The sequence below is a fragment of the Tribolium castaneum genome, chromosome 5 (assembly GCF_031307605.1).
Source record: "Tribolium castaneum strain GA2 chromosome 5, icTriCast1.1, whole genome shotgun sequence".
NCBI lineage: Eukaryota > Metazoa > Arthropoda > Insecta > Coleoptera > Tenebrionidae > Tribolium > Tribolium castaneum.
In genome coordinates, this window is record NC_087398.1 from 10786343 (window position 1) to 10813608 (window position 27266).

At 35.8% G+C, this 27266-nt stretch overlaps 3 protein-coding genes across 15 annotated transcripts in view; 1 reads left to right on the forward strand and 2 right to left on the reverse strand.

The window, feature by feature from the left end:
• The first annotated feature begins 412 nt into the window (after positions 1 to 412).
• On the forward strand, positions 413 to 15304 carry Lrch (Leucine-rich-repeats and calponin homology domain protein). 2 transcript variants are annotated; one of them, XM_015979940.2, is made up of 7 exons: positions 413 to 731; positions 5933 to 6129; positions 6179 to 6951; positions 10353 to 10923; positions 10974 to 11111; positions 13414 to 13491; positions 13646 to 14427. In XM_015979940.2, the coding sequence occupies exons 1-7, from the start codon at positions 557 to 559 to the stop codon at positions 13859 to 13861; spliced, it is 2148 nt and encodes a 715-aa protein (XP_015835426.2). In that variant the 5' UTR covers positions 413 to 556; the 3' UTR covers positions 13862 to 14427. The 2 variants fall into 2 exon arrangements, with proteins under 2 accessions (XP_015835426.2, XP_015835427.2); XM_015979941.2 differs by lacking the exon at positions 13646 to 14427 and adding an exon at positions 14450 to 15304 and having other exon boundaries at positions 414 to 731.
• A 181-nt stretch (positions 15305 to 15485) lies between these two features.
• On the reverse strand, positions 15486 to 17960 carry mEFG1 (mitochondrial translation elongation factor G 1). The gene is made up of 2 exons (XM_967933.4): positions 17785 to 17960; positions 15486 to 17731 (listed from the first exon to the last, which is right to left on the reverse strand). Exons 1-2 carry the CDS (start codon positions 17860 to 17862, stop codon positions 15554 to 15556), a joined length of 2256 nt encoding a protein of 751 aa, XP_973026.1. The 5' UTR covers positions 17863 to 17960; the 3' UTR covers positions 15486 to 15553.
• Positions 17961 to 20437: 2477 nt separating this feature from the next.
• Ndae1 (Na[+]-driven anion exchanger 1) overlaps positions 20438 to 27266 on the reverse strand; it is a 36566-nt gene continuing 29737 nt past the window's right edge. For 9 of the 12 annotated variants that reach the window (XM_064356998.1, XM_015979984.2, XM_015979990.2 and 6 more), the window contains 5 exons: positions 26065 to 26880; positions 22305 to 22535; positions 21207 to 21409; positions 21046 to 21160; positions 20438 to 20737 (listed from right to left, as the gene is read on the reverse strand). In XM_064356998.1, coding sequence (XP_064213068.1) covers positions 20648 to 20737; positions 21046 to 21160; positions 21207 to 21409; positions 22305 to 22535; positions 26065 to 26880 — 1455 coding nt within the window. In that variant the 3' untranslated portion in view covers positions 20438 to 20647. Of the gene's footprint in view, positions 20738 to 20975; positions 21161 to 21206; positions 21410 to 22304; positions 22536 to 26064; positions 26881 to 27266 lie in introns of all 12 variants that reach the window. The other 3 variants (XM_015979986.2, XM_064356997.1, XM_015979987.2) reach the window with 3 other exon arrangements.

Consider the following 27266-nt stretch of genomic DNA (forward strand, 5'->3'; position numbering starts at 1 on the left):
TCGGATTAACGAGGGATTACTGTAATTGGATCTCATTGACAAAAACAATACTTATTTTAAACTATAAAAAAAACTACAACATAACATACAACACGAAATGTTTATACAGTTATTTAATAAATCTGAATTGATTCACTTCCTACGTAATATATTGAGAATTGGTAATTTATTTAAGAATATTAATAATATTATTTAAAAAAAACACATATTTTATTAGGTTTTTTTTATTTATAAAAAATTAAAATTAAAGTTAGGGGTTTTTCTGATTGAAATAGTAAATTAACATTTATAATTTTCAATCAGTAATTAGTTAACACCTGTGTTAACACTATTCAAAAGACGATTGTAGAAAAAAAAAACACAAAAAACGTTTATTGGCCATCTATTTCAGTTGCCTCAGTGAGTTGTTTTGTGGTGGCGCCGCAGCGCCATCTATTTCAAATAAACACCTCGCCCTTGTCTCTCATGATGTCATGATGAGAGGAAAAGCTGTGTGAAAAGTGCGTGGAAAAGTGTCGGAAAAGCCGGTTTCGTGTTTGCGCTTTTGCCATGCATCATGGCAATGTTGGTTCAAAATATAAACGGACACATCCAGAATCAGTTAACGCGCTCGCTGGAGAAGATCCTCGACGATGCGAACCAAAGTGGCGAACTCAAGTTGAGCAACCGAAAACTCAAAGATTTCCCCAAAACCAGTGAAAAGTACAATTTACGTGATACCGTCATAGCAGGTAACTTGGAAAATTATGCCCATAATAACCACCACAGGCCTTATCACCCTGATAAGGGCCTCGTGAATCGAGCCGTTGTTTGCTAAGTTACCGCAACACCAATAAAACGACGGAAGCGGAGATAAAGCCACTTTTATTCGATTGATCTTGGACTGCTAATTAATAGCACATTTCTAGCACTTGCGATTTAAACAATTGACTGGTTGTCATAACACGGACATGTGATTGTCAAATCTGACACTGTCATTTTGACTACAAAGGGCCGTGTTGCATGTCACAAAGAGAGGAAATGACCGTCTAATCTTCCCCCTATTGTCTTTCGGAGTTGTTCTAGGGCTTGGAAGCGTGACGTCTTGTGTTTTTTTCCCACCGTTTTTAAATTGTACACACTTGTGTTATTGCACTGTAAAAGTCGATAAACACAGTGTTTCAAGGCTTTGAGATGATTATTTTTTCGTGATAATCGGAAATGACGGCACAAGACGGGAAATCGATGTCAAAGGTCAGCACTGGCGAAAATAGTGCGGTAAAAGGACGGTTTTCGGTTCAGTATTGATGGGATTTATTTATAAGTTTGCTGAATTGATTTCAACTTCCAAATAAGACATTCCACCCACACGTGCCAAAAATCGCCGGAAGCGCCGTACTTGCGACATTCTTTCATTATTAAATCATATTTGGAATAATTTCATTTCTCTCACGGTTTTTATTTAATTTGCTCGTGGGTGTTTGCCTTGAATTACTGTCGCAACCATCGAAAGAATTTTCCTGGTGTTCTCATCCGGTGTCACCTCAACATAAATAAATCCAGGAGAGTGTAAACACCGTCAGAGAGTGTTTAGCATTTACGAGTTTTTAATGTTCGAAGATGTGAATTTTCCGACCGAAATATGTACACATTTTACGAGTAATAATCGCTAAAATGGCTCGTAATTTATGCAGTTGTTATGCAGTATGATGTGTCGGGGGTTTTTATGATTTTTTTCTGGTATATGTTTACCTAGGAGTTGCAGTGATTCGCTACCAGAAATAGGACGGGTTCAACCAACTGCATCTAAAAGTGAATGAAACCGTCCAGTTTTACCGTGATTAACAGAAACGTTAAAAATTTAAGTAAATGGTTATTGATCGCTGCTTCCCCTTTAGGGCTTCTGATTGGTTATGAAAGCAGGGAAAATTCGGTAATTGGTTTAGAAACTCCAACATAAGTGTGGGAAAAGTACAAAAGGTTGATTCAGGAGTTGGGCCTCTTGAGATTAAGTGGCACTTTGTGACATACGCTTGAGAGTTGTTTGAAATGATAACAACCTCTCTTTGATCTTTTTGATGAAAAATAATGGGAAAAAATTTCGTAAAATGTAATGAATTTCAAGCATGTTAAGTTTCTTCTTCGTGGATGACCTCTCGGTTTTCTTCTTGTTTGGGCTTGGTTTATCAACAGTGACGCCCTGAATACCGAAGAACTGTTTACATTTGTAATAACTTTGGTTATCAAGGAAAATTTTAACCTACGGCTGGCTCGGAGGAATTTACCATTTCTAACCTTCTGTACGAGGAAGTTTACTGTATTTCATTTCGGACAGTTTAATTCGTTAAAGGGCAACAAATTGTTAAATTTGCGAACAAATGACTCATCTCAGTTTGAATCATAATATAGATGGCTCAAGTAACCGTAAAAACTTTTCAGCTGGAGTATTTTTTATTAAATGTTACAACTAAAAATAGACACATTTGCTGACATCGCACTTGTTTTACAAATTCGTGGTGTATAATTTCGCACTAAATACAAGGACGGCAATCAAGACTTGAACGATAAATCTGGAATTTTTTAGCATATTATGGCACATTTTTGCGTATGTAAATTTATGTTTACATTCGTAGTGCGGTTATTTGCGATATAGGTTTACATCCACCATGTCATCGCAAACTAGCGCACCTCCACATTAAACATGAGGCTTAAATCGAGTGTTGTATTATTCAGAAAACTATGAATTTTGATTACTCGCAGAATGCAGCAAGAAATTTTCAATTACCGGATGAAAATATCGCATAAACAAATAATCGTTGGGACCATTCAGCAGTGGAGCTACTTCTCGGAAGCTTTGATTTGTTTATGTACGATTTAAATAAGCGTTTGAAGTTAAATTCGGGGCCGGCTGTGGGTTCAAAACACCACCACTCAACCCCGTTTTAAATGTTAAATTGAACACAAATATAGAAATGTCAACAGAGGGGAACCCATGTCTATATTTATATTTTTTTATTCCCGGTACGTTTTATCTCTGATATGATAAGCCGAACGAGCGACAATAATAATTAATCAAAATTGTCATTTATGTTGGGGTTAGTTAACCTTGAGATAATTTCAATCAACTGTCTCTCTACATACAAACGCCTGTTTTAATAATTATGATCAATAACGCGAATGTTATGAAAGTGTTTGCTCGAGCGACATAATTATCGACAGGTCATTTATTACAACGTCTTGTTACCAAATCCAATTATAATTCTTGGTTTGCGAGAAAATATTATGATTGCGGGTCGTTGAAAAGTTTTCAAACCGCAGGAAACTTGAGACAGTATGTGAATCATTAATTTTGTCACGCACTGTACAACGTCTGGTTGCCGTGGCCACCGTGCAATTTTCAGCACATGTGTCTAAAATAGCGATTTTGTATTTTGCCGTTTCCGTCCTGTTTTATTTAAAGGTGAAATTAAAGTGTCTAAATAATCAAGCAATTAGGGGATAATTATAAAGTTTCTTCGATGTTACACACGACGTGTTAATAAAAATCAAGGCTTGCAATTACTGTTTAAGTATGACCAAGTGATTATCACTAATTTAAATAAATTTATTTTTTAAGACAATTATTTGCTTATTAAATACAGTATAGAAACATTGAACTTAATATGTAAGGGGCTATTGCGCTTGACGTTCAAACACGGTTCGTGTCCTCACGTGAAACAGACACTTTTTTGTGCTTGTTGAATAAACAATTACATGCGCTGTAATAAAATTGTATCCACTTTTTTGGTTGAAAAACTGGAAATAATTGTGAAGGACGTTAACAGAAACGATTTGTATCATTTTCAGACGGTGCCAATAATAATAATAAATTGATAATCATACACATTACTTTGTCATTAATTGTTTACCTAGAATAATAATGATTAATACTAAAGGTTTGCAAATGACGCTAATTCTTTGTTTTCGTTCTGATCTCAAATCTGAAAACCAGAATTGTTAGCGCCAAGATATAAATAATTTCTACTCTGGTTTTGTGCCAATTTAAACTTTTTATTCCTTGGCGTTATGTTTAGAAGTTAAATAACAGAACATTTTACGTTTTGAAAATTGGCGATTGCAACGATTTCTACCATGGTTGACATAAAATTAAATACAGGGTGATTACGGTTTCGGAGTTGAAACTTAAGGTAGATGATCAATGCCATAGCAGAACCTCACTATACAGCGTATTAGGGAATGTTTTAGCAAAAATTTAAACGGTAGATAGAGAATGGAAAAACAAATCGATTAAGCAAAATGTCTGTAAATAAAAAATACATAGTTTTCCCAAAAAGTCCCACATTTTGAGAACCGCTGAAATAGAGTTATAAAAATAGCGTAAATTTTAATATTATTGACAAAACAGCAGAGGTAAATGAACTTTTTGTAAACAATTTTTTTGTCAGGACCTCCCACAAATGAACATGTTGGGCACAATTTTCAAAAATTTTCAAAACGCTCGTACGCCACTATCTCTATTTTATTTAACTGCTGCTTCGACTGCAATTACTTACCTTGTACCGTAAGACACAAAACAAACCAAACTAGCTCCAAACGATTTTGTAGCCCTTCCAGGAAATTTTCAAAATAATTTCAGGATGTCAGAATACAAGATTTGATTTATTAGGTTCATTTAATGTATTTGGCTCCAAAAAAGGTTTTTTGTGGATTTAAAATGGGAAAAGATATATAATATTCATTAAAATTGAAGTAATTCATTGAGTTCTAAAATTTACATATGGTAAATAAAAGTTTCTGGTAGTTTAGAAAATGAAAATCGGTAAGTAAATTGACTAGTAGGTAGTAATATTACTTTTTTGTCATCGCAAGTTTTACTGTTCCGTCCGTCATCGCAAACATATAAAAAATGTTCTTAATTCTTACGTTGTTAAACAAGACCCAGAATTTTTAATTTCTACTGTCTAATTTTGATATTGTTAAAGTTTTTAATTGTTAAAACCTGTCTGAATAAATTTTCTAGAGTTATTTTCATTCACAAGATTTTTTTGTAACGTCTGTCATGTGTAAACAAAAAGTAAATTAATAGAAGTTACCACATCTCCTTGTTCTTCGATTTCGTGGTTTCAAAACTTTCAGCAAGTTCCACCTTTTACTTTTAAAATAATTGTTCGAATTAGTTTTTTTCAACAATAAAAATGTGAGGTCTTTTTTGTGTCCCGTCCGTCATCAATTTGTATTTCTCTTTCCTGCTCGTATATCAGATTTTATAAATGTGACTCCATTTATAGGTTGCAAACAGTTTGAGTGGTACTAATAAGTTCTTATGTAAAAGAAAAATTCACTTCTATTGATACTGTTCATAAAAACTAGAAATAAAATCTTAAGATTTGTGCAGTTCACTGGAAGCGATTAAACAGATGCCCTTCCAATTTAAATTTTGATTAAAATTTAAGTTGGAATTGGGATTAAACTATGAAGTACTTATTTGTTGCAACAGTAAATGTTATTATAACAGAAAAACTGTTTCATTTACCCTCAAACCTTGTACCAATATTTCGGAGTTAAATAAAATTCTTAAAAGTTACAATTCCATGAGTTTTTATGACAGTTACCCTGTCAACCAAACCGTAAGCACCCTGTATGTAAGAAAATAGAACGTTGGGATATAATCAGAGCCGATTTGGCAACCGATAACATATCGTAACTTTTCCTAACAAAACAAATAAAAACGAAATTTCCTTTTGTCGTGCGACCACGCAGTATTTTCGTTTTCGTTCGGCTATTTTTCAAGCACAAAACGTCGCTTATAAATAACTTTCAGTCTCTGGAGACGTGCTTCCAATTAATATTCGGCGTGCTTCTGCCATTTGCATACAAACAAATCATCAACCAAACGATATCGATGCTCCATTGTTCTGTCTTGCCCATTTTTATTTCTCCTGTGTTGTTCCAGACTTGTCAAAAAACCGCTTCAGCGAACTTCCCGAAGAAGTAACAACGTTCCATTTTTTAGAAAAACTCCACTGTTATCACAACGCAATACGATACATCCCTGATAGCATAATCAACTTGCAATGCCTAGTTTTCGTCGATTTGAGCCGAAATCAATTGACTTCGCTTCCGCGCGAGCTGTGCCAACTGCCGATCAAAGTACGAACGAATTCAGCTCGGCAAACGCCTCGTAACAATTTTTTTCCAGATTCTTCTCGTTTCAAACAACAATTTAACGCAATTACCCGACGAACTTAACCGTATGTCGCAATTGACTGAACTCGATGCCTCTTGTAACCAACTAACCCATCTGCCGCCTCGTCTGGGCGACCTCCGCTCTCTCCAATCGCTAGTCCTCCGTAACAACCTCCTCCTAGCTGTGCCCATCGAAGTGACCTTCCTTAAACTGGTGAGGCTGGACTTGAGGGCTAACCGCATCGGCACCCTCCCCATAGAGGTGCGGGATATGGCCACGTTGATCGAACTCCTGGTGGAGGATAACCCTTTGACGAGTCCACCGGCGAGTCTATGTCGTCGGGGACGTGTCCATATCTTCAAGTATCTGGATAATGAGGCGGTGAGGTTGGATAGGAAGACAGGTGGTGGTGGGACGCTTGGCCGAAGGTCGAGGAAAAGTGGTGGCGCTGGGTCGTCGCCAGGACCACCACTTCTGGTCGATAGGTTGAAGCATAAAAGACAGAACGTTGATAGTGGGTATAGTACGAGTAGCGATGGGTTCGAGAAGAGGTGGAGTCAGGATATGGAAGAGAAGAGCTGGATGTCGACGCCGTTGTTGACGAGGACGGAGACGAATGGAACGCACTCGATTTTATCGACGCCGTCGACGGCGTCTCCAGCGCCGGACAACGAGGAAGATGTGGATGGGGTGAGGTTGAGTCCGAGCGATGGCTTTGGGACCTGTAACGGGAACAACGAAGAAGAGAAGGTGGTCAAACCGCTGCACCAAATACAAACTTACAAGTAAGACGATTTAAATTTTTTTGGCAGTTTCATGTTTATTTACCTTCTGATACTTAAGAATTTGCTACGAGAGATAATTGTCTTTGTTGTTGTTGCTTTAACAAATATAAAGCACTAATTTTTAATTTGTTGTTTGGCACTTTAGGAATTACTCTTGTATTTCTTAAACGTGACGGTTGATTTTTCTTGATATCTTTTTTCGAACTCGGTGCCTCAAAATCTACTACAAATTAACTTTCTGCTAAGGATGACCTAGCGAATTGAAGTTAAAATAAATTTGTACAAAGTTTTAGATACGAAACTCTTGCATTAGCTAAAATTATTTAAGTACTATTCGGAAATAAAATTAACTAGACGCCCTCTGGTGATGACTTTTGAACTATGTCGAAAACAGTAACGAAATTTTCGTAGTTCCACATTTAACTGACAATTAATGAATTGATTAACAATTTTGCGTGTATAGTGTTAATTGCTTACATTAGAGAGAATCACTTTAAAAGTACGTGGTGGTAAATACTAGCGTTCACTTTGGTTCTGTGGTTTTTCGTGGTATACAGTGTTTATTGTTGGAATTTGAAAGTGGATAAAAAGTGAAAAAGATTTAAATTTTCATTACAAAGTGTTATCAAACAGTTGTCTGATTAAAGACTATAAGTAATGGATCACAGCGAACATAAAGTTGGGCTCAAGAAACCAATAAATTAGTGAAGTTTGTGAATTTTAGGTTAGAATTTTTTCACTGATAAAATCATGAAATACTTTGATAAATCAACAAAACTACAATTAAGATTAACAACTGCTAATACACTTAAACGTAAATTATGCCAAAAGGTAGGCTTTTCAATGTCTTTGTAATAATTTTCCAATAAAGAAAGTGAACCAAACAGTCATTCGTTATTTGTGTTTTCCTCGTCATCTCTAATTTGTCAACATTCGTTTCTTCCATCAATACAATAGTCATTCCGCATAGGCAATACAATAATTGTGAAGGCTCAAAATTCGTACAACGCTCAAAATATCCGAATAAACATTTTCCCGCCATTTATGTTTACTGTTTTCGACCTAGCTCAGGGGCGCCCCCAACGGTAACTTTACCTCCGAATAATGGATGTTGTAGAAATGATCTACATTACAAACTCATTTTTTTAACTCAATTGAATGAGCTGTAGGGTTTGCTACAGCGAGTTTTGCAGAAATCGTCCGAAATTAAGCTGAGTTTTGCCGTTTTTAAGCAGGGAATACAAAGAGATCAGGCGATTTCAAATAAAATGGTGCTTAAATCGTCGTTTTCTGCACTAGCATAAATTTATTTTAACTTTTCTTTAGCAAGTTTTACAGTTTTTAAGCAATAAATTGTCCAAAATCAAGTGGTTTTAACTAAACTGGTGCTTAAATAGTCGTTTTCGGCGCCAGAATAAAGCGGTTTTAGTATTTCTACGACTTTTTCTGTTTTAAGCGGAGAATCGAAGAAAACAAGCGATTTCATATAAACATGTGCTTAAATCATTGTTTTCGGTCAGAATAAAACAATTTCACTTCCCATCGCCATTTTTTTGTTCTTAAGCGAGAAAAACTGAGATCAATTTATTTCAACTGAAATAACTGATCCTTTTCGGCCATTACAAAGCGATTTTAGCTTTTCTGTAGCGAATTTTTTTATTTTAAGCAAGGAATTACCAGAAATAAACTGGTGCTAAAGTCGTTTTAGTCGCCAACATAAAGCAATTTTAGCTTTTCTACTGCAGTTTTTAAGCAAGCAACCGTCCGAAATCAAGTTTTTTTTCAATTAAACTAGTGCTTGAATTTTCATTTTTTAGTCCAGAATTAAGCGTTTTCAAGTCTTCTATTGCGAAGTTTAGCCGTTTTTAAACAGCTTATCTAAAGAAATTAAGTGATTTCAAATAAACTGGTACTTAAATCACCGTTTTCTCACCAGAATAAATTGATTTAACTTTTTTACAGCAAGTTTTATAGTTTTTAAGTGAAGATCAAGTGGTTTTAACTGAACTGGTGCTTGAGTAGTCATTTTTGGCGCCAGAATAAAGCGATTTCAGTTTTTCTACAACATGTTTTGTCGTTTTAAGCAGAGAATCGAAAGAAATCAAGCAATTTCAAATAAACTGGTTCTTAAATCGTCGTTTTCGGTTAGAACAAAGCGATTTCAGACTTCTCAGCGCGATTTGATCTGCGATCAAATTGTAGCGACTTTGATCATTTTTATGCAAGGAATTGTCAGAATTTCAAACAATCTCGTGCATAATTCGTCGTTTTCGTCGCCAACATAAAGCGATTTTAGCTTTTCTACAGAAAGTTTTGCAGTTTTTAAGCAAGAAATCGTCCGAAATCAAGTTTTTTCAATTAAACTGTTGCTTGAATTTTCGTTCTTGGAGTCAGAATAAAACGTTTATAGGTGTTCTATCGCGAAGTTTGGCCGTTTTTAAACAGCTAATCGAAAAAAATCAAGCGATAGTAAACCGGTGCTTAAATCGTCGTTTTCGGACTCCTAAAGCGATTTGTTTCCTTTTTAAGCTAGAACCATTCGAAATCAAAATCACTATTCGAAATCAATTGTTGGTCACTGCGATTTTTAGCTTTTCGTTAGCAGTTTTTAAGCAAAAAATCAAGTGTTTTTAACTATAAGCTAGTGCTTAATTTGTCGTTTTTTTGGTGCCAGAATAGAGCGATTTCAGGTTTTTTACTGCGCACTTTTGAGAGTTTTAGAACAGATAAATAAGAAAGATGAAAAAGTCTTTTGAAAGTTGAATAACTTAAAAATTTTAAATGGAACATCCTTCTTTTAACTTTTTCTAAAAACTATTTAACTATAAACATAAATAAAAATCAATTATTGTTTTATAACAAGATAAACTTAGATTTTAAATTTCATGACGAATGTTACACTACCGTGTAACAATGTTTATTTAATAATGTACATTGTTGATAAATTAATATTTGAAGTTAAATATCTGTGTCATTATTAACTTTACACGTTTGTATTATTTGAAAGACAACTTGATAGTCTTTGAGAAGCAAGAACAAAAAAATTTTGGTGTTCCACTTAATTGTTACTCAACTTTTAGCAAAGTTCTTTATTTTTGTATGTTCTTAATGTTCTAAACAACAGTACAGCTTCAGTTTGGAGTTTCCTTTTTCAAGTGGTGAAAACCTTATTATTTCTCATTTTTTTAGATTTTGTGCAATACATTTACTTTGTTTTAGATATTTCAAATCAATAAAAATTTATTTGGTCAAAATCATCAGTATTAAACGCTACGGCCAAAAGTGGTGTCTTTCATTTAACAAAACATAATTAACTCATTCCTGAAACACCTGTATCTATTGTTAAAAATAATTTTAGGTGGGGTCAATATCTGTTAATTTTGCACAAATGTGTCTTTTAGAGAATACAAAGACGCCTTAAAGCAACAAAGGGCCCACGACGTGCCTGCGATTTATCGAACGAAAAACCCCGACGATCAAACAACGTACAAAACCGAACCGAACACACCGACCCATCACGCACATGGTTCTTTGGCGACGTCTAAATCGGATCCAACACCGTTGAATGCGGTATTGAGCGGCGCCAAATACGTCTTCGACGACACGAAAAAAACCGAAAAGACCTCACCTTACAAAAGTTACTCACCGATTCATAACGGAAACAATACGAACAATAAATACATCCAAGATTACGTCAAGCCAAAGTCACCCGTTAAAGGAAAAACGGGAATTTTATCGCACGATAACGTGCCTGGATGCAACGCTAACGGAATAACAGGGAATCGGACGACGAGTCCTCGACTTTACATGAACGGAGCTAACGACAATAATATCAAGGGATTGAACGGAGTCAAGACGAATCGAACGATTAGTTGGAACAAGGAGGTGCCTGTTGAGAAAATGACGTTCACGATGAGGAGGGAGATCGACAAGGCGCGGGAGGAGACGGATTTAATCAATCAGTTGCGAAATGTAATTAAGTTTGATTCGATTCGGTTTGGTGTCTTATTTTTTGGTTACAGATTATTGAAACTCGATTGAAAATGACTCTTCCGGAAGATTTAGCACCGGCGTTGACTGATGGTGTTGTGCTGTGTCATTTGGCCAATCATATCAAACCCAGGTCCGTGGCAAGCATCCATGTGCCGTCGCCGGCCGTTGTAAGTTTCATTTAATTTTGAACAAAATTTTTTGTCCTAACGGAGAGGTTACCTATCAAAAAACTTTATTTCTTGGATATTAGATTAGTTCATATCGGAAATAAAATAATAACTATGAGTTTAGGGTGATCATTGGTAATTTAGAATAAGACTTGAACCATTTTATTCTTTTTAATTAATTTTAAACAATTAAAAAATTTTTCATACAAAAGTGCATGTTTGCCGTGTACCACAACAAACGTTTTAAATGCACTAAAACGTAAAAAAGAATGTTTTTCAAGAATTTCGTTCAAAGAAAATAATATTTAATCATGCTAAAGAATACTATGCGTGCGCATTACAAGAGCATTCAAATTGGAAGTTATGTTTCTAAGTAGTGACGAATTTTAAACTTATAACTGAACAATTCGAAAATTATTTTTCTAGAGCTTACGACAAAATGTTAATTGTTAAACCTACTTCAAATTCAATTTCACAGAAACGTTGTTTATTCTTTTTGTTAAAATTTTCGTATTATAATGAAATTGTTACTTAGCGTAATTTTTTGTGTTCCATCCATAATCTCACTATTTTTCATTTTTATCATACACTTCGGCCGTATTACCTGTTTTCACGAAAAAATCATTTACAATCTTTCTATTATATTTAAATAGATTTAGCATCTCTAACATATTTTTGTTCTTTCGAAAGTATTCCTTTTTTTTACTTCTTTTGGACTAATTTTTTATTTCGTGTCCCGTCCGTAATCAGTTATTTGTAATGAATGATTTTGGGAAAGTTGTAGCATGTATTTACATTGTTACGATTACTATCTTTTTTAAGAAGATAAGTCAATTTGAAAATAAAAGTTGACAAAATTATGTCCCGGCTGTTTTACAATTATTATTAATTCAATAAATGGTATTAATTTTAAAAAATTAATATTATAGTTACTCCTCAATTTCAATAACAATTACAAATTTTCTATTGGGGAAGTTTATAAAATAATAAGGATGTTTTGCTGCTACAGTGCAAAGAAATTACACTCACCGGCAAAATTATCGCATCACATGATAAAGTTTATTTATTACTGCTTAAATTAAAAAAAATTAATTAAAAATTAATTAACTACTTAACGTTAAATTAAACTAAACCTACAATTGTAACGTCAACAATTAAACCACAATGTAGGGATTATCAAAAAAAGCCAAAAAGTTTTTTTTTTGGCTTGGATAAGGTCTACCGAGGCAAGTTTGTCATTCGGAGGCAATCATTAATACCTGGTTTTACTTCCTCGAGCCGGATAACTGCCCCCCTTTTACATGGCTTGCTGTGATTTTGATAATTTAACATTTAGTTCGCTAAACATAAATCTACACCAACTGTTTTTAAAAAACTGAAAGCTGTGGAAGTTACTTGAGAATGCTACTACTTTATATCATCAGTGTCAGTTCTATTTTCGAACTCTTAAGGCTCAAAATCTTGCAATTTAAGTGATGCGATAATTTGCCGGTGAGTGTTTTATAACAAGTTTATATAAAAAAAATGGTAGATACCTAATTCTGGAATTGTAAAAAAATGTTAAAACGTGTACGCAGACGTGGTATTTATAAAAACAAATATTTGTAAAATAAACACACAGATTATTATGGACACAATGAATTTGATTCTCCCAGAATTAATTAATGTCAATTTTGGGAAAAAAGATACATATATACAATACTTAAGTAGTAATTTATCATTGAAAATAATTTCAAATTAATGAATTGCACAAAAAAATATTGAAGCAACATAGTTTTAGCAACAAGAGCGTAATTTCATACTTTTTCAAATCTAAATTCGATAGAATCATGCTTTACCCCAAATGGGGTTTTTGATATGACTTACGAAAAGGGGAAATAAATTCAAAATCAATTCCACAAGTTTGTTTAATCGCAAAAGACTTACCTTTTTTAACTTTTTTTTTTTGGTAAGTTTTCCCATTTTTTGTATCTTGTAATTTTCTATTTTACATCAATTATTAGTTTTGAAAGCGCTTTGTCACTCTTATGTAAATCTGCGATAAAACTTGTGGGATTAATTTTGAATTATATTGCCCCCTTCCTTCATTCTTCAATTCTTGTAATATTACCAGATTCTACTCTAACACGACCGACCGCAGGAATAAACTCTACGGTCACAATTTTATGATAGATATCAATCACTTTTCAAGTTACGCTGTAGCATTTTATTTTTCAATAAATTTACCAAGCCACTCGTTTTTTAAACTTGAATTCGTGCATCACAATTGTATGGCACTTGTTATTTAATGTGCTATTTTCAGCCGAAACTAACAATGGCCCGATGCCGGCGCAACGTGGACAACTTCATCGAAGCCTGCCGGAAAATTGGCGTAGACGAGGTGAGTTGCTTTTCCACTTGTCTAACCACAAAACTGCATTTTTTTGGATGCTTGCCACGCTTGCGACTAACTTCTTCTCTCGTCCGAGCATCCAGTAAAATCCAGTGTCACACAACACAACGTCCAGTGAGTGAGACTGTGGTGTTGATTGCAGGGGCGACTGTGCAGCACCCTAGACGTGACCGAAGCATTGGCAGGAAGGGGGCTGCCTCGCCTACTGGATACACTAATGGCTCTCTGTGAATTTGACCTAAAGGCAGCAACGGTGGCGCCATTACCGACACTGCAAGACACCACAGTCTCACTGCTGTTGCTAATGTTGTTCTTTTCGACTATTGCGTTCTTTATCGCTTTTCCACCGCCGAATTAGAGAGCCGCGTGCGGCTATTGTGATTTTTAGTAATCAGTGCCTATATAATCAAAAGTCTGTTTTTTTCTATGTATTCGATTAGGAAGAGGGGTTATTTTATGAGGTATTTTTGATAAATACTAGAGCGGTTTTTGAGGGGGGTGAGGTTTCGAACAGTATTCTTTTCATCTGTAGCCACGCTTTTGCATATCGTGTATCTATTTATCCGTCTTTGTATTCCTTCCTTCATTCAGTATTACGCTACTATCGAAGTATCTAGTCACTGTATATTTCCAGTATTATTTATATACAAAGACTGTTGAAATATTTGATTCCATATTAACCTCGGTTTAGGATTTTCTTATAATTTTTTATTATTACTAGAATCGAGCAAGGTGCAAAAATTGTTATGTATTTTTAAGGATAGAGTTAAGTTGCAAATTGAGTATTTTATATTTTCGTAAGTGCAAGTTCGGCGACTAAATTCAGTTGATTTTCTCTCGGTTAATTTTATGCGAGTTATATTTATAGAAAATTGTACTTATCCAACTTGGCTTTAACCATCAATAAAACATTTCCTAAAGAGAGCGTTCTTTCTAATTTTTTCAGAATATGGTGTGCTGTGCCGCCGATGTCCTTGAAGGAAGAGGGTTAGTTCAAATAGCAATAACAGTGACCGAACTTCTGCGGTTTCACTCGCCAAGGTCGCCTCTCCACAACCCCATCTCTACGGTAATTTAAGACAAGAAAAAAGTGTAATTATATTATTTAATTTCTACTCGTAATATTTACTCGACTGTTTTCTTTTTGTAGAATTTTTAATTCGCTCTCTTTCGTACTTATTAAGGTTAGGTGTGTCGTTTAGTCTGCGGTCCGCGCGATTAAATTCTAAATCGGGTTGGAGGTTTGATCTCACAGATGTAATCCAAAGAACGAAACCTTCAACGAAAATATCAAAATTTTGATGTTTTGTTTCGTTTGCTCAATCTACAAGCTTTTTATAAATTTTTTTGCTAGACAATAATAATTAATCAAAATCACGTCGGGTTCTGGTGATTGACCATTCCATAAATAGGTGCCATGTAATAAGAGGACACGACGCCAGGACTGACCGGTAGGTAGTTTCCGATTTTGTGCCAAAGATTTTTGGGATTTGACGTGTCATAGAAGGAACGGGGGTTAGTCGAATTTTTTTGAAAATTTACAGTAAATGTGTCAATTTTCGGTGTTTTGGAGAATCGAATTGCCGTTCGAGAAGCCTATCTGTATATACGAATATACGCAATGTAAGGATGTATTCGTTAGAATAAATTACTTAGGTTGTTTCTTCGAAAACGTGAAAACTGTGCGAAAGACTGGGTACTTATCAACTGCATTTTTAGTTTGATTTTTAGCAATTCTAGGTTAAGACGCACAGTTCATTTATCTTGTATCTAGTCAATTAATAAAATATTTTTTACTTCATATTTCCTTCTTGTCGGCTGCTAAACAAGGATACATGATACCAAGTACATATTCAGTTGAACAAAGATAAAATACAACAGTAAGGTTCCGAATCCCACTAACAAATTTTCCTCCTTTCTCGAAGAGGAGTGTTTTGCTGTTTTCTGTATACAATATGTTTTGGTTTTCCAAAACCAAGAAAACGTCCAAATAATTTATTCGACTTAATTACTATGTACATCACATAAAAAACAAAACTTAACCATAACTTCAATTCTTCTTCTTTTTCTTATCCTTGTCGGGCACAATCCCCATACTCCTCTCGTACTCCTCAATCAATTTATTCTGCACTTCAGGCAAGCACGGCGAATACCGACTGTACTCCATCGAAAATTCCCCTTTCCCTTGCGTGTTGGACCTCAACTCTCCCGCATAGCCAAACATTTCATTCAAGGGAACTTCAGCATATAACGTAAACCAGCCATCTTTGCCCTCAGTCCCCGTGACAATCCCGTGCCTTTTATTCAACTGTGTCATAATATTCCCTTGAAACTCATCCGGCGCCGTAATTTCCACGGACATGATCGGCTCAAGCACCTGCCAAACCCCATTCTCGAACACCTCCTTAATAGCCCCTTGAGCGGCCAAAAAGAACGCCAGTTCACTAGAGTCAACAATGTGATGCGCACCGTCTTGAAGCCGGAACTTCAAACCGGACAGTTTCTGACCACAGAGCAGCCCCTTTTCGGCCATGGTCAGGAACCCCCGCCTGACTCCGGGAATGAACTGCTTAGGCACATTGGTCCCAACCGTCTCGTCCACAAACTCAAGGAGAGTGTTTTTGTGTGGGGGGAGCGGTTCCAACACTCCGGTAACTCGGGCGTATTGGCCTTGGCCCCCGGATTGCTTTTTGTGGAGGTAGTCGAAGGTGCAGGGGGAGACTAGGGTCTCCCGGAAGGCCACTTTGGGCTTGCCCAAGACCACGGGACAGTTGTACTCGCGCTCCATCCTCTGGGCGTATATCTCCAAGTGGAGCTCGCCCATTCCGGAAACGATGGTCTCCTTATTGTCATTATCGAAGAAAAAGTGAAAAGTCGGATCCTCTTTAGTGAACCGAGCCACAGCTTTGGAGAAATTGTCACGATCCTTGTTATTGACCGGGTTTATCGACATTGAAACCACTGGTTCCGGCACGAAAATCGATTCTAGTGATAGCCCCATCTTGTGGTCAATCACGAAAGTGTCACCACTGGCACAATCGACCCCAAACAGGGCGAAAATATCACCCGCGTACACCTCATTCACGTCCTCCATATTATTCGAGTGCAGGCGAACCAACCGCGCCACTCTGACCTTCCTCTGGGTCCGAGCATTGTAAATCGAGTCGCCCTTTTTCAACATACCTTGATAGCACCTCATGTAGGTCAACTGGCCGAATTTTCCAGCCTCGAGCTTGAACGCCAGAGCAATGAACCCCTTATCATTGTTACGATCCGGGTTCAAGAGAACCTTCTCAGGTTCAGACCCTTCCTTCTCCCTCAGAGCGTAGTTAGAGACTTCGCCCGGGTTCGGAAGGTACTCCAAAACGGCATCGAGGAGCGGCTGCACCCCCTTGTTTTTCAGAGCCGTCCCCACCAAAACGGGGGTGAAGCTCCGCTTCAAGCAGCTGCGCCTGATAGCCCCCTTAATATCGTTCTCGGTGATGGGGCGCTCTTCCAAATACATCTCGCCCAAGACCTCGTCGACGTTGGACACGTGCTCGATCAGTTCGTGTCGGCGCTCCTCGCTCTCGCTCCGCATGTCTTTGGGGATTTCGTCGATGCGGATCTGGTCCCCGAAATTGCCCTCGAAATAAAGCGCTTTTCTCTGGATCAGGTCAATCACCCCCTTGCAGTCGCCCTCGAGCCCGATTGGGAGCTGGATGAAGGCGGCGTTGTGGTTCATTTTGGAGCGCATTTGGGTCAGAACCCGGTTCGGGTCAGCCCCCATGCGGTCCAGTTTGTTGATGAAGGCCAAGCAAGGCACGTTGTAGCGCTTCATTTGGCGGTTGACGGTCAGCGACTGGCTCTGGACGCCCCCGACGGCACACAGGACAAGGATAGCCCCGTCCAGGACCCGCAAAGCTCGCTCCACTTCAACGGTAAAGTCAACGTGACCGGGAGTGTCGATTATGTTGATATTGTGGTCTTTCCACAGTGTGTACGTGGCGGCGGACTGAATCGTTATGCCTCTCTGCCGTTCCAGCTCCATCGAGTCCATGGTCGCCCCCACGTTGTCCTTCCCCTTCACTTCGTGCATCGTTTCAATGCGGCCGGTGTAGTACAGAATTCGCTCGGTGAGGGTCGTTTTACCCGAATCAATGTGAGCGGAAATACCGATATTCCGAATTTTTTCAATCGGTTTGTGCTCCGCATATTTGGTAAAGTCGTTTTTGGCTCTGAAGACGTGCTGAAAATTTTAGGTTAGGAAGTGATTTTGGAGAAATTACGCTAAATGCCTACTTTTGGTATGTGCGGCGAGCGCTGGAGGAACGTATTTGACACAGTTTTGGCGATCTTGATGTGTTGTAAAAGAATCATCGCGATTTTGGGCTTAAATCAACTTGAATTCTAAATGTGTCAATTGTGAGGTTAAGTGAGGGTTAAGTGGGAAACTGAATCGCCCAACCTACAGAGACCTACAATTCGGAAATAAAATTAACTAGACGCCCTCTGGTGATGACTTTTGAACTATGTCGAAAACAGTAAAGAAATTTTCGTAATTTTGCGTGTATAGTGTTAATTACTTACAATAGAAAGAATTACTTTAAAAGTACGTGGTGGTAAATACTAGCGTTGACTTTGGTTCTGTAGTTTTTCGTGGTATAAAGTGTTTATTGTTGGAACTTGAAAGTGGATAAAAAGTGAAAAATATTTAAATTTTGATTACAAAGTGTTATCAAACAGTTGTCTAATTAAAGATTATAAGTAATGGATCACAGCGAACACAAAGTTTGGCTCAAGAAACCAATAAATTAGTGAAGTGTTATGAATTTTAGGTTAGAATTTTCCACTGAAAAAATCATGAAATGCTGCGGTAAATCTACAAAACTACAATAAAGATTAACAACTGCTGATACATTTAAACGTAAATTATGCCAAAAGGTAGGCTTTTCAATGTCTTTGTAATAATTTTCCAATAAAGAAAGTGAACCAAACAGTCATTCGTTATTCGTGTTTTCCTCGTCATCTCTCATTTGTCAACATAAGTTTCTTGCATCAAAGATGCAATAATCACTCTGCATAGGCAATGTAATAATTGTGAAGCCCCAAAATTCGTACAACGCTCAAAATATCCGAATAAACATTTTCCCGCCATTTATGGTTACTGTTTTCGACCTAGCTCAGTGGCGCCCCCAACGGTAATTTTACTTCCGAATTATGCTTCCAATCGGACGCAGCGACATCTGTACAACAATATTTGCATAATTTAAAATCTACAGGGGGTCTACTGGGTGATTCCCGCGATCAAATATTTTAAGGTGGAAAAGGGGTAAGTTCTATTTTTAAAATTGTAGAATCAACTTATACGCCCGGTATCTTTTGATGAAATCTGGTGAAAAATTATAGAATTAAATTGAAAAAAAGTGGAAGAAAATGTTTTCTTGAGTTAATTCACCGACTTTTGAACTGAAAGTATTTGCGTTTTAAGTGAATTATTGCAATTATACAGAATGGTCCACGAGTAATAAATAATAAATTACATTACTGTAATGTTGGTTGCTTTAAAATTTTTTTCAGGCTCATTATTACTTGTGGACCACCTATATTGTAATGAAATTAATAATGTCATTACAGATTAATCTAATTATGTCTAATTTAATTATTTTGTATTCAATTACGTTGTAATGTAATTACTTTTTGATTAACTGCACAGTTAACTGTAATATGACACATATACAGTGTGATTTTTTAAAAATGAGCCTCCTTGAATATCTCAGAAAATAAACAAAAAATTTAAAAAATCCAAAACAGGTCAATTTTTAAAAAAGGGGGACACCTTTTAGTATACTTTTGAAAATTCTAAACCGGTCCTAAAAGGTGTAACTTCTTAATATTAAAGAGTTACAAAGCTGTATTGCAAAATTTCCATTTCAATGTTATTAATAAATTATACGTGTATGAAACGTAGTCAAAATTTTACGGCACGCCACTGAGATAAAATTGTAGAAATAAACAAGGTGAGTTTCGACAAAAAAATCTTTACAAAAAAGACGATTTGTCGTTGAAATATCTACCTTTTTTTATCGCCGCTGACTAATTGATAAGGTCAGTGTGTCAGTGTCTCTTTGCGGGGCTGTGTTTGAACTTGGTATCGTGCCTTGTGTCGTAAAAATGTTCTAATATCTACCAGTTAAAAATAATGGGGGCGTTGTTACCGCAAGATTTATTCTTGTTTGCTTGGTGCAAAAATGTGGTCAATTACCGAATTTCCCGAATTGCGCAATAGCCAGGACACCTTTTTTAATGTAAGGTAAGTCAAGATAGTTACTCCAAGTTCAAGTTTGTTTTCGTTTTTTGTGGGTACTGATATTTCTTTGTACCTCTGGGCTAATAGTTTGAAGGGATAATTGAAGGGAGTTTTGCCTCACTTTTAAAGGCAACTAATATGCGAAAAATTATTCGGAAACACATGCTGTCACTGTGTTCACGATTAAATATGTGTAGTGAATTCAATTCCACTCGGTATACTTTCGGTAGTCACAGTTACGCCCATTTGTTTATTAAAAAAATCATATTAACAATTTTTTTTACATTAAAATTGCTCACCTCCCGTTAGTGGACATCTCGCCACAACGGACAATTAAAGATTCCCCATCGGTTCAGTTGTTGAGAGGTTTTACTTACCTATTTTTATATTTAATCTTTTTATTAATTGTTTATATTCTCACCTGAGGATGACCACTTTGTGGTTGAAACGCGTAGTGTTTTTAAATAGAGGTTTGGTGTGTCGGGTTTTTTAAACTTTGTTTTATTTATTTTCTACGCCAAGGAAATCCAACAAGAAGTATTGTAATTGTTATTAATTATTATCAGTTAGATTGTATTCTGTCCAATACAACTTAATTGGCACAGTCAGTAGGATCAACGTATGGGAATGAGAAAAACACTTGACTGCTTTGTACTAAACATTTATTTTCCATGATGTACACTTAGTTAACTTGTCAGTAATTGATTCGAAAATAACGTACTTTTCCCAAAATATAGCACGGGATACACTGAATAAAACTTTGGCAACACTGATCATAACTGATAAATGAAGCATCAGAACAGAAATAACTACTTAAATATGTATTTACACCACCGTGTATAGTGTGTTATTGCTTCAGACATGTGTTTCGTCAGAATCTTGTTTGCTCTTCCTCCTCTCTTTCCTAGGCATATCTTTAAACTGTTCGCACTGTAATAGGTTAGTCTGAAATTATTGTCTTTTAGAAGAAGGTTCACCACAATTTAAGAAGAATGCAAAGAAATTTTTGGCAAATTTGCATTTTTCTTAATCAACGTCAAACAGAAACCATGCAAAAGACTACAGTTGAATACAAAACGAGGTTTTTATTTGTGGTAGAATCCTACAACACGTGCTCCGCTATCACAATAACAGTTTTTACCTAACTCTTACATTTGGTGTCACACAGCTAGTGCATACTTACATTTACGTGCAAGAGGGTTAATGTTAAGTGCTCGTGTTTGTGTTTAAATGTGTAGAGAAGTGTCCGTCACCTTAATTGTAATCCCATCATCTTCCTCTTCTTCGTTCATGATGGACAGCCGTTTTTCCAGTTTGGCTTTCTCCTGCTTCTCGTCTCGTTTGCTCTGTTTCTTCTTCTTGAAGCGGCTACAATAAATGTTTGATCGTTTGTCCGCAATTCTCCGATTATTACCCGGTTCCGATGGGACTTTTCTTTTTTTCTTTCTCAATAGGTCGCGTGTTGTTCTTGTTGACTTGCTTCCAGATGCTGGTCTTGTTGACTTCTTCCGATATATTGATGGCCGAGAGCGGAATGTTCATGACGTTACCGTTTGCCAGGGGAATTTTCAGGTTGCCGGCGGGTTCAATCTCGAGCTGGCCTTTTTCAGAATCGGTCTAAACACACATTATTGGAATTGAATGAGCTTCAAGAGGGAGAACGAACGAATTGTTGTGGACTTGCCCGGCGCATCCACCATTTTGTCACATTTAAAACTATTGCATGAAAGTTTCTGTTATCTGTACACATGTTTTCGTGCAGTATCGTATGACATGTTTCCGCCTTATCTGAAATTATGAAACTTGAGCACGACGCGGAAACTTTGATAATAAAACTTTTCCTTTGTTCCCTAATGTTTAATTTCAGTTCCTTCGAGTAACTCACTTATTGATTTTCATATGGTTTGAGTGGTGGTTTAACCTTTATTGTTACTCTTAGCAAACTTAAATAAACTACGAAAACATTTCTCTTGTGTATTTGTATTTTGCGTCAACTTAAAGTCGAGTGATTGCTCAAGACAGAAAAATACTTACATGCAATGCGTGATGATGGCCAAGCTGTTTCGAAACGGAAAAAACGTGAGAATAATGGAAAAATAAATAGAAAAGAACAAACCGATAACGTAACATATAATTTATTGAAACAATAATACTGCTTATAAATAAATATACAGTGTAACAATAATAACAATCAGACAAAGCGTGGAATGCATCTAAAAATGAGTGAAGTGTCAATCCTCGATCGAAATGAAATAAATAAACCGAAGTGAGCGTTACCTAAGTTGAGTTACGTATAATTGCAATTTGGAAGTAAGATTCCGGACTTCTATCACTATAATAATATACAAGGTGTCTGGAGATAGACACGTAATTTGTTCAACAATTAATAATAATATCAACAATTGTCTAATTTGCTATTCAGAACGCAATCCGCGCCGTCTTTCTCTCGATATTCGTTCGTAATCAACTTGGGTCCTAGAATGAAACGTGCAAATTTTTTCCCGCACCCCACCTCGTCATCTTTAAGCATCTGGTTTCGCTTTGTCATTTCCGGCATTATATCGTCTAAAATCTTCAATTCTCGACGCGTGAAGATGAGGTCGAGGGATTTGCGAATGCCGATCATCACCACCAACATCAGGGGGAACAGGATCGAAGTGGTGCTGAAGGATTTGATCGTCCAGAGGCACGCCAAACACGTCAGTTGGATGAGGGTGAAGAGGTGGACGCGCTTTATTGGCACCTGAACACACAAATTGCTGGATTAAGTTTTGAACCAATAGATGTTTTTAAATGAAACTAAATTAGGCAGGCAGATAGAGCAGTCTAATATTTGTATGAAAGTTTTTAAGAATAAAATTACGAGCCCCGATAATTTTTGAAGGCTATCTATATTCACTACTTTTCAATAAATGCAAGCCCTAGTTTTTTAATTTCTCAGTACTTCAGTTCCTAATTTTTAGTTTAATAATTCTTGTCCTTTCAGGTTTTATAGTTTCTGACTCATTTAGTTTGTTTTATCTTACAAATTTTTAGTTTTTTAGGAATAATATAATAAGAACAGTTATAATAAAGAGCCTTTATTAAAAAAAATAAATAAACAACAATGATAAGATGAGGAGGCGAAGTCTAGCTGCTTGAAGCTGTTCAAATTAACCCCAAAGAAACATAGATAATTTAAAATAATAAACTACTAGGGACTGACAGTGAATTAAAAAATCATTCATCATTGTGTTAGGGAACGATTATTTAGTGTGAAACATAAAAACATTAAAAAACATTGAAAACTGAAGAAGTTAACGGAATAAATTTAGAGCTTCAGGTTTTTTTAAATATGACTGTAGATGTAGGAATTTTTTCAAGATTTTATCCTTAGTCTATACATGCCTCTCAGCAACGAACCACTGAGTTGATGCGCCATTTTTGAGCACCCAGTATGAAATAATAAATGTTATAATAAAAATAAAATGTTATAAACAATATAGAAATAAAAATAAATTTGGAAATTACTTAAAAATTAAAAACTAAAAAGAACCCTATAAGGCAAACCATTGTCATTCTGTCAAGAAACACTAGAGAAGAAAGAATTCTTAAAAAAAAGAAAAAAATTTAACAGAAAAGAAAATTCTTTTGCACTTATTGTTATCAATATCAGTTAGCCAATGTAGTTGAACAAAGTTAGTTATAACAAGCAAATTCTTTACTCTTGCAGTCTTTCAGCCTTTTGACTTTTAGTATTTTAGTTTTTCACTTTCCAAGCTTTTCAATCTGTCAGTGCTTATACCTATTTAAAATGTTTCTTTATTATAGTTTTTCCACTATTTTACAATTTACAGTTTTTCAGTCTCTTTTTAGATCACAAGTTTTTTAGTTACTTATTTTCACTTTCGTAGAATCTCAATTTTTCGGTTTATTTATTTTTCTATTATTAAGATGTTTAGTTTGCTGGTTTCTCAGTTTCTCAATGTCTCAGTTTCACAATTTATTTGTTTTTTATGCTTTTAGTTCCAGTATTTAGTTTCTTATTGTCTTGCATAATAATTGATAATGGTAGTTATTGAGTTTTTCAGAATTTTAATTCAGTTTTTTACTCTATCAGTCCTTTAGTTTCAATCTCAATCATTTGGTTTTAGTTTTAGTTTTCACCAATTTTCAATTTTCCAGTTTACTATTGTTTCTGCTTTTCAGTTTTATGGTTTCTCCAAAAGATATATAGCACAACTAATTTAAATTTCGCCGAAATTGCAGTAATTCCAATAATTCTTAGTGATTCTACATTAGTTCCAATAATTCCAAATTAATTCCTGGAATTCCAACTTATAATCCGATAATTCTAAGAAATTCATCGTAATTTCTTTTAATTTCAAATATTCCAGTAACTTACAAATGTATAAGTTTGATTATGTGAACTAAACAAAATCAGAGGTGTTCATATTGTTTTTTTGGTTATGTCATATTTGAACTTATGTAATTTTTGTATTATTTATTGAATTATTAGTATTATAGTATTAGCTTTTTAGGCAATGTAAGATACTATTTTTCTGATTAAATAGTAATATTTTGTTTTTTAAGATTTCCAATTAAAACGGTCGATTTACTGATGACGAATTAAACTTTAATTGAGAACTAAACCAATTTCAATTTAGTTGTCATTTAGTTTACACGAACAGATGTTATAATTGATCAGAAATTAAAATTTGATTGTAATTAAATGTTCTCTAAACGGATTCTATGAGTTTTATTTGAATTTTCAAAACAAAAGCAACACATTCACAATTTCTAGCGTAAGACATTAAGGGCAGGTTTACAGAACGTTTTAGTGGCAACTTTATTTATTGTGATTAAAAATGTAAATATAAAATAAGTAGCTTTAGCAAAATCGCTCCGGTTATTACCCAATAACAGGTAAAATTTTGCAACAGATTACATAAAGGGCACACAGAAGATAACCCTCTTTACCACTACTTATTAAATAAGAATGCAAACTTCCAACAAAGTTTGTTTGAACGGAATATAGGAAAAATGAGTGTTCTTAATTAAAAGTTTAAATCAAAGTTTTGTTCTCCACATATTTATTAAACTCGTGATGATAATTGATAAAGAATGAGAAAGAAAAGCGCATTCACAATTAATTGGCGTTGTTGCTATTGTGTTTACAAAAAAAACCTTAGAACGTTACAACAGTTGTAATGATGTTTATTTTTTTATTTTGTTATATTTATTTTCTTAGTTTTAAATTACCGAAGAATATTTTTTATACTTTAAGTATTAAACAATTAAAATTATATTCTCGTTAGAAAAATCAAACATCAAGTTATTCTTTATCCACTTTACGCGATAAATTCATTTTTGATTAATTAAGGGGGTTTACAGAAACTATCAAATTTTAATTCGCGACTAATTTGACTTTTCTCAATGCAAAGTAAATGGTAACTTACTTGGAACTAATTAACCGTTGAATTAAATTTTAACTCGTTTTCTTTTCACCGACTTTTATTTAATTAAAAAAAAATCTATCGAAAATCAAAATTTACCCGTGTCAGCATTGTTTAAAAAATAATTAATTTTTATGGAAGATCAAGTTCTATTACGATCATGATTGTTAGATAACATTACCACACATCATTTATTTAAAATTCGTTATTTATCAATAACTTTAATACCTACGTATATTTTTTTAAATATTTTTACCTTTGTATGTAAGTATATGTCTGCCACATAATTCCAAGTAATTCTGACTGAATTCTAAAAATTTGTAGAATTGATTCTAGAGTTATCGCTCCCTAGAGTTTCCGTCATTCAGTAGCTTAGTTTCTTAGAATTTATATGTCCCAGTTTTTAGTCCATGACTTTCTTCCAATCTTGTTTCAGTGTGTTTTAGTTTCTCAGTGTTCCTAAATTTTTTAATTTCAATACATCCTTCGTTTTTTCAACAGTTCCTAAGTTTCTTAGCTTTTTAGTCTCACTTACAATTACACTTATTTAATATATTAGTTTTTTCATTTTTTGGATCTTTTTCAGTCTCTCAGTTTGTTATTACTTTCTCAGTACCATAACTATTATAATGCCGGTTTTCCAATTTAGGTACTAATTTTTCTCAGTCATTCAGTCACTTATTTTTATGCAATTTTCAACATCAGCAGTTAAGAAGTAAAAGTTTTTTATAACAAATCCTGAATCAAATAAGAGGCGAAGAGCTAATAGATAGTAATTTAAAAAAAACTGGCTGCATATGTGCATATTCTACAAATAATAATGAATTGGTCACTAACCTGTCGCAAGAACATGTAGTCCGGTTGGTACTTGTTGGGCATAAGCATGATCAGAATCCTGTCGAAGAACTGTAGCCCTTTCAAGGAGGCAATCCCCATGTAGAGGAAGACTCCAAACAGCACCGGCATGGGAATGTGCCCCAAAATCGGCGTCAGAAAGACGGACAACCCAATAGTCAAGAAAATAAGAATATGGGTGACCCTCTGCTCGCGCACCCCCAAGAACTGGGGCTTCTCCCCGGGCGCCGAGCACTCGCTTTCCAGCTTCAGCGAGTTGACGTGGTTGATGGACAGCACCGTGGCGGCCACAAACCACGGCAGCCCCATCACCGAGCAGACCTGGATCAGGATGGCCAAGATGAAGAGGTCCAAGTGGTAGCCGCACTTCTTCTTCAGCTTGTGCTCCTTGCGGTTGACGATCACGCTGGTGATCTGCTGGTCCATGAAGATGAGGATGGTGCCGAGGAGGGCCGGGGGAATGGCCAGGAACACGGAGTAGACGGGGTTGCCGTTGAACGGGGGGATGAGCCAGCCGCGCGTCGGGAGGGTGGGCTTGAAGTCGTGGGGGACCTCCAGCTTGGGGGTGGGAACGCCCACTTTCAGGTCGATGAGGCTCATGGAGAGGATGGCGATGATGACGGCGAAGTCGCTGATGAATTGACGGACTTTGGAGGGGAAGAAGAGAGCGTTCTTGAAGTCTTTCAGTTCGATGGAGAGGAGGAACGTTCCAAGGAACAGCAGAATTGACATGAGGAATACGTCGGGGACGTATGGCGGGGTTTCACAGCCGGTTCCTTCCAAAGTTCCGTTTGTAATCTACGGAATTCATTCAAACGGAAGTCATTTTTTATTTTTTATTAAATAAGCCGCTGAAGGAGTTCATTTGTTTATTTATGAATAAACGATAGCTTGGATGGTTCCATCCGCTTCAGCTCGTTTTTGAGAGAGATTTCGTCAAAACAAGCACCAAAGTCGAAATGATTTCACTTTTAATTCATTTCAAGTGTTTAAGTACAGCTAAACAAATGTCTACACTGTACCGGGTTCGTCAAGTTTTACACTCAGGCACTTTTCACCTCTTTGTAATTTATCTAAAATTCTAAAAAAAATCGTATGTGATTTTATTGTATAGAAGAACGATTTGACCAATTTTTAAAATGATTACGTGTATGGTGTGTTTTTTCACTTTCGCTTAGTTAACT